Source organism: Alligator sinensis, unplaced genomic scaffold (genome assembly GCF_000455745.1).
Source record: "Alligator sinensis unplaced genomic scaffold, ASM45574v1 scaffold495_1, whole genome shotgun sequence".
Classification (NCBI taxonomy): Eukaryota; Metazoa; Chordata; order Crocodylia; family Alligatoridae; genus Alligator; species Alligator sinensis.
In genome coordinates, this window is record NW_005842931.1 from 457,334 (window position 1) to 468,641 (window position 11,308).

Consider the following 11,308-nt stretch of genomic DNA (forward strand, 5'->3'; position numbering starts at 1 on the left):
AAAGAGTGCTGGGGTCAAGTGACCCCAGCCAGGTGCTTGTCTAACCTCTTGAAAACCTCCAAGGTAGGGGAAAGCACCACCTCCCTTGGAAATTCATTCCATATTTTGGCAACCCTCACCATAAAGAATTTCTTCCTGACGTCCAATCTAAATCTACTCTCCTTCAGCTTATGGCCATTGTTTCTGGTAATCCCGAGGGCGTCCTGGTAAACAGATCATCCCCTGTTCCCTGCTGACCCCTCCTGAGGAGTTTGTAGACAGCCACAAGATCACCTCTCAGCCTTCTCTTGTGGAGGCTGAAGAGATTCAGGTCCCTCAGCCTGTCTTCATAGGATCTTACCTGCAGACCCTCAACCATATGAGTAGCCCTTCTCTGAACCCTTTCCAGGTTATCCACATTCCTCTTGAAGTGTGGTGCCCAAAACTGCATGCCCCTAGTTGCAAAAAAACCCCCAAAAAACCAAAACAGTACTCCAGTTGCAGCCTCACCAATGCTGCATAGAGGGGAAGAATCATCTCCCTAGACCTACTCATGATGCACCTGCTAATGCAAGACAGAGTGCGGTTAGCCTTGCTTATTATCTCGTCACACTGGCGACCCATGTTCATGCTTCAAATAAACATGATTCTAAACATTGCAGTAGATGACATTGGCATTCTCACAGCTATATCCATAACTGCTGCTAAACCAATGCCCAGTTCTGGCAAGAACCTTTTCTGAGGTCACTTAATTTCAAATGAGTCATTTCACAAGCAGCAAAACAGCTCTTGTCAAGCTATTTAGGCAGTGGGGAGCAGTAGTGTGTGTGTAGCTATTTCATTAATTCTCATAGGAAAATGGTTTATTAGAAACTCCTGAAAGCAGAGCAGTAGTAACCTGAGATCAGTAGTAAATCGTGAATGTAGAGGTACTTGATTATGACTTCATACACAAACCAAATAGGAAGTGAACAAAAGGATCAGGCTAGACTCTAGAATATCTTGTCTACATAGCTCACCAGCAAAATGTCTCTTTCAACGTGTAAAAAAATATGTTAAGAGCAACAGCTAGAGTTTTTATGCATGCTAGACACTAGACTTTTATTTTAGGGTTATGAATATTAAAAGTGCCTGTGTAAGAGACAGATGACATTGTGTGGTAACTAAACATTCCTCTGGGATATGGAGACTTACCTTTCCTTTATTTGCGGAGTAAGGCACAGTATCTCTCCAATTAGCTTGTCACATTTTCTTACATGGTCAGTCCTTGGTTCTCTCGAGCCTTCCGTTGTTCCTGGGAGTGAGCAGCAGGTCAATCCAATGTATGTAAGGACTTCAGAATGAATGTGGCTGCAGTGGGGAAGTATTGTCCAGGGAGCCTCTGGGGAAAAATGTGAATATACTCACTAGTTCACATAGGGGACAGTGGCAGGAAAAGCATGCATACCAACTGCTAACCTTTTGGTGCGACCAGGGGATATTCTTGTGTAATAGCCATAACTTGTTGCTAATGTGATTCTGTATTCATCTTCTAATTCTGTTACTCCTCAGTGTATACTCTATTCTATTGAGCAGTGTCTCCTTTACCATGCACTGATGTGTTTTTATTGATAGGTTCCTTCAGGTCTGTTCATCCCCAGTATGGCTGTTGGTGCCATAGTAGGTAGACTACTAGGAGTAGGAATGGAGCAGCTGGCTTACTATCACCATGACTGGACTATCTTCAGTGGCTGGTGCAGTCAAGGGGCTGACTGCATTACTCCTGGACTTTATGCAATGGTTGGGGCTGCTGCATGTCTAGGTAAGCAATATGTGTTTACTTAAGCTGATGTAGTACTTACTGTTAGTCATTGAGGGTGCTTGTACATGTGATGGTCATCACGATGTACGCATGATGAAAGCGTAATTTGTGTGGCTTAATAGTATCACACATTACATGTGCGCCAGTTTTGGGAGTTTTAAATGACTTTGCATCGTTGCAAACTAAACTACATCTGGATGCAGTTTTGCAATAATGCATCTGTAAGCTTGCCGTCTGGCTGCGGGAGAGGCAGGCAGGCTCCACAGAAAAAAAGGATTGTGACTCTCGCCACTTGCCTTCAGCAGGCACCTGATCCTCTTTTTAATTCAGAAGAGCCTGCCTGCATCTCCCGCAGCCGGGGCGGGGGTAAGCTGCCAGTGAGCCAAGCGGCTCCTGAGCTGTGGGAGGCCCTGGTCCTTCCCTCCATGGTTGTGGCGCCCCCCCTGGGCTCCCTGGGCCGGCTGCTAGCGGGCCAGGGACTGTCCCAGCTCGGAGGCAGCACCTGGTCGGATCCAACTCTTCCCTGAGCTTGCCAGGGCTTCCAGTGCTCAGTGCACTGTCCCCGTTGCCTGGAACTGTGTGGGAATGGGCTGGCTTGCCCCTGGGGCAGCTTGGGAAAGTGGCAGGAGGGCGGCTGGTTGTTCTGGCAGCAGAAGAAAGTGGCAGGCATCGTGCACAGGATGCTGTAAGCCTGCCAAGCCCGAGCTTCCCTGAGCCTGCCTAGGCACACCATCCCTGCTATGTTCTCCAGCCATCAACATACTCAACCACCTTCCTGCTGCATTTCTGGGCCACGCAGGCTCTGCAAAAAAAATAAAAAAAAAAAAAGTATTGGGCTCCTTGCTGCTTCTACTTTCAGCCAGGTGCCTGGCTGCTCCCTGGGTGGGCTTGGGGAATGCTTGGATCCATCCAGGTGCAGCTTCTAAGCTGGGGAACCTTTAGCTTGCTAGCAGCCTGTCCAGGCAGCCCTGGGGGCCCTGCCACTGTGGAGGGAAGAACTGGAGCCCCCTGCAGCTCAGGGGCCATTCAGTCCACCTCGGCGGCTTGGCCCCTGGCGGCTTGCCCCCCGCCTGCAGACAGGCTTTAGTTCTGACAATAAATAAATAAAAAAGGATCGGGCTTCTAGCCGTAATGTGAAGGAAAATTTGAAAGTGTGGGTTTCAATTTAAAACCCATTGTTTCAATTTAGGGGGCATAGAATAAAACCTTGGGGACTCAAGCAGCACTCAAATTGCTAGTTCAGAAAATGATGTGATTACTTGTTACTTGTCTTCATTGAAAACATTTTAGTATTAAGATGCATAAACTTGCATTTCACAGTCGTAAAAATGGCTGACCAATACCAAACAAAAACAGGTGGAGATTCCTGTATTTCCTCTTGTAATCAAAGCAAGTGAAAGTGGCCTCTTTGACCAGGTCAGAATGTCACCTGTTGTGGAGATACAGTGGCCTCTGAAAGTAAAGTGTTATGTACTTGTTTTAGTGCTTGAAAGGCTTCACACATTTATTGTGCAATTAAGTAGTTTTGTGGCAAATTCACTTTTCCATTATTCAATTAAAGTAATCAGCTGTCCAGCATACCAAGTCTGAGGAACAGCAGTATGCTGTCAAAATAATTGTATGTTTTCAAAATAATTGTAACAGGTATAAATATCAGGCGTGTTATAGAGGTTCTGACAGCTCTTTGGAGAGAATCTTGCAAGTCAGTGGATCTGCCATCCCACATAGGACAGAATCTGATCACACTTGTCATCACAAGTATGCTCTGTTATCAAGTAAATGTGTATCTTTTGGCTACGTCTGCATGTTGGAAAAAAACAGCTGAGAGTAGTGCTTTATGAGAGAGTGACACTGGAACCATTTTTTCTAAAACCAGCTTAATGAGAAGGTCGCCTACAATCCAGACAGAAACATAATATAAGTTGAGCCTGAAAGTATGGACATTTCTAATAAACCAGCATTTTATATTAATGCTTTTTCCAGTATAACTTTGAAAATGTTTTCTCTGTAGGCAGAATGAGATCATACAGTGCATCCTTCTCATAGCAGAGCCTGTTTTAAATAGTTTGCTAAGTAGCCATTCAATACCCATTGTAAGGAAGGGATTTTCTGTTGGAAATTTTTTGAAGTGTGTTAGAAGCTTTCAACCTTGTGTTTTGTTTTTGCAGGTGGAGTAACCCGTATGACTGTGTCACTGGTGGTCATTATGTTTGAACTTACTGGTGGACTGGAGTATATTGTTCCTCTAATGGCAGCGGCCATGACCAGCAAGTGGGTGGCAGATGCAATTGGACGGGAAGGCATCTATGATGCCCATATTCGCCTCAATGGTTATCCCTTCCTAGAGGCCAAGGAGGAGTTCTCACACAAGACTCTTGCAATGGATGTCATGAGGCCACGACGGAATGACCCTCCTCTGACTGTCATCACTCAGGATAGCATGACTGTAGAGGATGTGGAGGTCATAATCAATGAAACCACGTACAGTGGCTATCCAGTTGTTGTGTCACGGGAGTCACAAAGGCTTGTTGGTTTTGTCCTCAGGAGAGACCTCATCATTTCAATAGGTAAGAGCAGAAAGACACAGTTCAACATGGATTAAGTGTTGCACCTGGAAGCCTCTGACTGCCACCTCCATATGTACTTTCTAAATTATCAGTACCATGGTTTTAAGATTCAGTGAGCAGTCCCACTGTAGACCATCTGTGCTAGGGCCATGTACCATATAGTTTTCTGAATTTTAGTATGCAAGGTAGCGTTCAACACGTGTAGTTAAATCACTGCAACTACTCTTAGGCCGTGTGTAGACTAAGCAAGGGGCATGTGTGCACGACACTTTAAAGCAGGTTAAATGCTTTTGCATCACTTTAATGGTGTTTGCACACATCGGTGGCACATTGCGCAGTAATTCCAGCCTCTGTAGCAACTTTGGCAGTGTAATGCACCTTAGATGACTTGGAGTACAGCAAACTAAAAGTCCTCTGAGGAGTTTGTTTGCTGCCCTACAGCTGTGGAGTGAAGCACCAGGCTTCATGCAGCTCAGGAGCTCTGAAGGCAGCCTGGCAACAGCCTGGGAAGGCAGGCTCTGCCCAAGGGAAAAAATAATCGGTGAACCTGATCTTTTTTTTTTTTCCCCCCCCCCCTTCCCTGGAGCCTGCCTGTCTGAGCTGCGTGGGACCCTGGTGCTTCCCTCCGCGGCTGCGATGCCCCCCCAAAACCGTCCAAGCTGGGTGTCTGTGGGTGGGTGCCACCTGGTGTGGGCCATTGCTGCCACAGAGGTAAGCTCCAGCCCTCCCCGCAGCCCAGGGACCGCTCTGCCTGCCAGCAGCTCACTCTCCCCTCCCCACTGCCAGAGAGGCAGTTGAGTTCAAGTGTGTTCACAACATAAGGCTTTAAAGGGCCCTAAATTGAAGCAGTGTTTTTAAAAACCCACTGCTTCAATTTAGGGCCCCCATTTCGTGTGTACACACCCTTAATTCCTAAACTCTTAAAGAACACTGATATGGCATTTAAACATTCTCCCCAGCGAAAATCTAAAATTATCTTGATTTAACTGTGGAAAGTACTTTAAAAAGTTATCTTTGACAGCAAGTCTCACTGTAGCTTTGCAGCCTTGCAATGAGAGTATTTTCTCCACATCCAAAGCAGTTTGAGACAGCAGTGGCGAATCTCCAGACACAAAGGCTGGGGTGAAAAGTGGCTTCCACCTCTCCCTACCATACTGAAGACAAGTTGAGACTAGCATGATGTCTGTACTTCTGCTTCTGTGCCACTTAGATGGGAGCATGAGCTGCTTTGTGATAAACCAGAGTTCAGTACTGGGCCATGATTGGAGCCAATGGGGAAAAAGGAGACCTTTCTTTGTCATAAGTCTGTGGGACCTGTTGTATTCTCTCCTGTTTATTTCCAGCCTCATAAACCCATGCACTGGCTCTGCACATTTTACCTTTTGTTATCCTCTGTGTAGTCAGCAGTGTTTACAGGCTAAGACTTGAAATTATGCAGTTTGGGTCAGAGGGGGTGGGCAGGGCTAGGAACCAGCCACTGCTACCACCAGTTTTCCCTGCTGTGGCATGGGGGAAGCATCCACTATTGCCATTTCTCTCCTCTGTGGCATGGAGAAAGTGCTTGCTGCCAAAGCGCTACATCCACAGGCCAGATCCCAGGGTTCCATCCTATAGGTTGCTGAACTCTATGGGATGAGATCTTTTCAGCTGAACAGTTGAGCACATGGGTCAAGGAGGAACACACTTAACTCTTAAGCCTTAACCAGTTTTGTCCACAGTGCTGCTTTCAGCATGAATGGTATGACAGTTGCATACAAATCTCTGCTGATTTCAATGGTCATCTCTCTGTGATAGACTTGTTTTGCGATATGGGAACTACTGCTCTTGCTTTTTTCTTCTTTTGTGCCATGCCAAGTGCTTTAGCCATTGACAATGAGAGGGGAAGAAACACAGGAAGGGTCTACTACAAAGATTTTGTTTCCTTCCTTGGGCTGGGTTGTGATTTAACATGACACTTCTTGTTTTCATTTCATCATGAATCTCTAGAAACTCAAAATGAACAGTTTACTTTTCCCTAAAAATGCACAGCAGTCCACTTTTGTGCATGTCAGAGAACAGGATTCAGTCCCAGTTGTCAACCTCATCTAAGTGCTAAACATTTTAATCAATGTTACAAATTCAGATTTTTGGAAGTCAAGTTAGCTTCTAGCCTAGGGACTATGTAGGCAATAATGGAAAAGAATTGGGACTCTGATATGGCTACTGTCAGATTGATCTGTTTTTGTTGGCAGACAAATCTGATGCACATTAAAATAAACTGTTCATAAAGGAGAGAATCTTGACCAGGATGCATGGACTCTGTGCAAAGAAAATGTTTTTCTCATCAAGTGCCCATACTCTGAGTCCATAAAGTAAGGTGCATTAAAACCTCTCTTCCTCATAAATCTGGAAAGGATCATATGTAATTAGTGGATAGGAATACAGATTCTGTGTGGCTATTCTTGGATTTCATTTTATCCTTTTATGAAAACTTTAAAGATGGGCATATTAAAGATCCTTTTAAAATTGCAGTTGAAATGTAAGCTCTTATGGCATGTAACTGCTCCTGCAAAGTAATGAGCCTAGCACTAGCATCTCTGACACCCCTGGTGTCTCTACAGCAGCAGCAAAGTGACACACTGTGTCTTGCAGCACCAAAAACTTAGGCAGAATGCTTAAGTTTGCCGTAGAACTTAAAACAATGTGCAGTGGTTAAGTAGAGCTTATCAGCAGAAGGGAGTTCATAGAGTCATAGGAGAGAAGAGCTGGAAGGGACCTCAGGTGGTCAATCAAGTTGGTGTACCCCCTGCTCAAGGCAGGATCATCCCTATCCAAGCCATCCCATACAAGTCCTTGTCTGACCTATTCTTAAACTACATAATCAACCCTGGTTCCCATGAGGGCTGTGATAATCATTTGATGATATAGAATTACTGTCAGTCTGTCTTCCTATGCAAGTTGTTGGCTGTATGGCCTGAGACGAGCACCTACTACTTACTCATTTGGATAACTGAATGAGGTGATTGCCATATGAGCAGGGGCAGAGAGATTAAAGGTTGTGCTTCAGATATCTTTTATAATTGACAACTTCTTTCATCCAGAAAATGCCAGGAAGAAGCAGGATGGGATTGTGAGCACTTCAATTATTTATTTTACTGACCACTCTCCACCACTGCCTCCAAGCTCTCCGTCCATGCTCAAACTCAGGAGTATCCTGGACCTGAGTCCTTTCACAGTGACAGACCAAACACCCATGGAGATTGTTGTGGATATATTTCGCAAGCTAGGACTACGCCAGTGCCTTGTCACGCACAATGGGTAAGAGCACTGCAGGGGTGAGTAGTGGGATACTGACTAGGAACAGCAAAACACAGAAAGATTTAAAGAGCAGTCACAGTTTGGCAGAAAGCTGTTCTGAAACAGTAAATCTTTCTGGGAAAGGCAGTAATGTAAACAAAGAGTGGGGATATTGAAGCCATGAAGCATGGCACCATGTGGTAAAAATATTAAATATCACTATGTTGAAGAAAAGCAGGGGGACAAGTTCAAATAATATTTTCTACTTCAGCCCCAGCAATGTGCATAATGTTAATACTGGTTCCTGTTAGGGTGCTTTTAGCCAATACACGGTAGAATATTTTTTAAAAACTTGCCAGGAAGGGGTTTGGGGAAATTTATTTAATAATGAGTTTATAGATCTGCTTGTTAAGATATGATATCTTTTATTAGACCAACTAAAATAGTTAGAAAAATTCTTCTTTGCAAGCTTTTGGGTACAAACACCCTTTGTGAGGCTGAGGAAGGATCTGCAGTTGGTCTGTGCTCTTCCTGGATGGAAAGATTTTTTTTTTTTCTTCTATTTCATCCAGGAAGAGCACAGACCAACTGCAGACGCTTCCTCAGCCTGACAAAGGGTGTTTAACCAAAAGCTTTTAAAGAAGAGTTAAGATACATCACTGAAACTGCTTGTCCCTCATAACCAGGAATACTATTAATAATGTTGTCCATGAATCCTTTAACTTTTATGAGTAAAAATGATGACTTGTAAAAACTTTTTGGAGGCAAATGTGTTTGCTTCAGTTGCTTAAAGAAAATCTTTTGAATGTTTCAGAAATACTACAGTGGGGTGTTTCAACATTTCATCTGAAAAGTCTTGGCATTAGAGTAGACTCGTAGCATTCCAAGCCATGGAAACTTTTTTATGATTATCATGGATTAAAATTGTCATTGGAGATACTGTTATCACAGGGATCATCTCCCTAGGAGGGATTGGGGAAAGGACTTGCTATGCTAACGATCTGTTGTTAACTTTCCAGGAAACTACTTGGGATCATTACCAAAAAGGATGTATTAAAGCACATTGCACAAATGGCTAACCAAGACCCAGATTCTATACTCTTCAATTAAAAACAGACCCATAGGAATTGTGTGTTTGACACAACAAAAGGAACTTTGTAAAAGACCCTGGATTTTTCTCTTCTATTTTTATTGAGAACCTGGAGCTATCTTCAGATTTTCACTATATGGAGCTGAAGATAATCATGTTTTTTTTACAAGATAACTAATTGCACTACATAATCTGTGGAAATTTAATCTTCTCTTTAGAAGAAAAGACTTTTATTATATTGCTTTTGTGAAGTTGCATTGGAAAGATTCCATGAAGGAGTAAAAGCAAAATGCTACAGAATTAAATCTGTTCCTTTTTTTATTTTATTTGAACGCTTTCATAGCTAATGTGGGGAGGGAAAAAAAAGTATCAGTCTTAAGTCTACAGAAGCCTTGGAAGAGGAGGATGACTGCACATAGTACTCAGGGGCTGCCTGAGAAAGGTGTAGTCATAAGTAAGGGCCATTGCTTCCTGATAGCTGCTTGGTAAAAATAGAAATCTGGTGCTTGCTTTTAAAAGCTTTAAAAAAAAAAAAAAATGAGAGCTGATTGTTAGGGTGACTTTCTCCACTCTACATTTGAATTAAAGGGAAATCTACTAGTTCCTTTATGCACTGTCCAGCTAAATGAAAACTTATTTTGCTGCTTCAAGCAAAAAAAAAAAAAAGTTTTCTACTGAAGCTGTACTCTGTTTCTAATCAGAATGTTGCTTCATTTTGGTTGGTCTTCTCTGAATGTATTTAACTTCCCTCTGTGGCTTACTCCCTAAAAGTACCCAAAGGAGAACAGAAGGTGTTATCGGTTGCTTTCTTGTAACTCCCCTTTTCTCCTAAACTGAAGGATCTCTCTTCCTTGACTTCTCTAAAAATGATTAATTGAAATGATTGACAGTTCTAAATTATTGCCCTAGTTTTTACTGCACTTCCAAGTAATCCTTAATCACATTTGATTATTGAACAACTGACCTCTTACCTAATCAGCAGCATCTTATGTTGTGAGGATATGACTGTGGGAAGTCCCTGTATCCACAATGTTTACATGAATGCATGCACCATGTGACCAGCCTCCTTTCTCTCTGTTGCAGTCTAACTCAGGATGGAATCCTGTCTGTAGGATTGAGTACACTGCCACTTTATGTACAGTCACCACTTCCTGTCTTGGTCTTATTACCAGCAACTATGCAATAAAAACCCCTTTATGACCACTCCAGCAGTACAATTCACATCCCTTCCCAAAATGTCCTTCTAAAATCATTGCGTCCCATACTCTATCAGAGTGCCGCTAATGAGATCACTTGACCGTTCACTGCAGATTCAGTCAGAAACCAGCCTGCTTCACTTTAGCAGCCACTTCAGACCAGGTCAGGTTAAGTTGGGATTGGCAGTGGAATTCAGCAAAGCGGACAAAAGGCGATTGTCCATGTAAAGTGAGTCAAAAGCTGAACTGTCAGAAGCTATGGGCAAAAATTGGGCTGACACTAACAACTTAATGGGAACTTTTAATCCATTTCTTAGATGGACAAACCTTGAACCACTGAAACAACCATTACCTTGAGGACAAGTTTGCCCCTCTTGGCACCCTTTCCTGAAAGGGCCATAGGGAGTAAACTCTCCTTATCCTTAGGGATGGTTCCTTCAGACCAGGGCTCAGGCATGTTGGCAGGAGGTGATGTGCCTGCCATCCAACAAAGTATTGCTGCCCATGATAAACCTGGTCTGTGGGTAAGTAGGACTCCTCTCTCCAGAGCTGGCAGGTACCTTCCAGAAGTGCTAGAACTTGTCTTTAACATAAATAAACTGGTTTCTTTTGGAAAACACTTATATCAGCTTCAAAACCACTTGCAATTGCCATTGCATCCTAACAAGATGATGATGTCTGCTACTCTGATTATATTGTTTAGTAAAGCTGAGTCAGCCGACCAAAATGTTATCAACAATAATTATCTTCTGTTTGGAAATAAATGCCTTGAATGTCTCTAATGTTGCTTGTTCGGCAGGAGACAGTTATGTTCCCTTTTTTATTACAGAAAGAATGCTTGTTAGTCCCATCTGTAGCCTTGAATGCTTCAGTGAGCTGTATTCAGGGTTTGTCATGAAGCTAATCATTGAGTGTTTGCCCTGTCTCATTTTCAGAGAACTGTCCCCAGTCTCATGACAAATGAATGCTGTGCAAGTCTGATTTCAAAAACTGCTATTAAAAACACTATTTTTGATTAAGTTATAATCATATAGAGAACAAATGTGTTGTGTGTAACCCATGCAGTGCGTCTCTTCCTTTCTGGTACTGCAGGCCCAAGAAGGGACAAATGGCTGTAAATTCTCAATTCAAGCTCTTGTGCGCACTCGTGCATGTGCACACATGCACACGCCTGTCGCACAGCCCACCCACCCACTCTGTGGTCCCAATCTTATTTCTTTGGCTGATGTTATATGGTGTACCCTTTTTAGAAATGGTTAAAATGGCTTGAAGGTCTGTCCCTTGTCAAGGACAGTTATAGGAAAACTTAAATGCTGAATTCAGCATTGCTAACCCCAAGTGCTGGATAATCATGAGACTAGTTTAAATGCATGAGATTTAGACTTAGTTGCAGTTAGTG

At 43.2% G+C, this 11,308-nt stretch overlaps 1 protein-coding gene across 5 annotated transcripts in view; it reads left to right on the forward strand.

The window, feature by feature from the left end:
• Nucleotides 1-11,042, forward strand: part of LOC102381682 (H(+)/Cl(-) exchange transporter 5) — an 87,365-nt gene extending 76,323 nt beyond the window's left edge. For 3 of the 5 annotated variants that reach the window (XM_006036218.3, XM_025192466.1, XM_006036217.3), the window contains exons 10-13: nt 1,594-1,780; nt 3,949-4,347; nt 7,428-7,644; nt 8,643-11,039. In XM_006036218.3, coding sequence (XP_006036280.1) covers nt 1,594-1,780; nt 3,949-4,347; nt 7,428-7,644; nt 8,643-8,733 — 894 coding nt within the window. In that variant the 3' untranslated portion in view covers nt 8,734-11,039. Of the gene's footprint in view, nt 1-1,593; nt 1,781-3,948; nt 4,348-7,427; nt 7,645-8,642 lie in introns of all 5 variants that reach the window. The other 2 variants (XM_025192468.1, XM_025192469.1) reach the window with 2 other exon arrangements.
• Nucleotides 11,043-11,308: the final 266 nt, after the last annotated feature.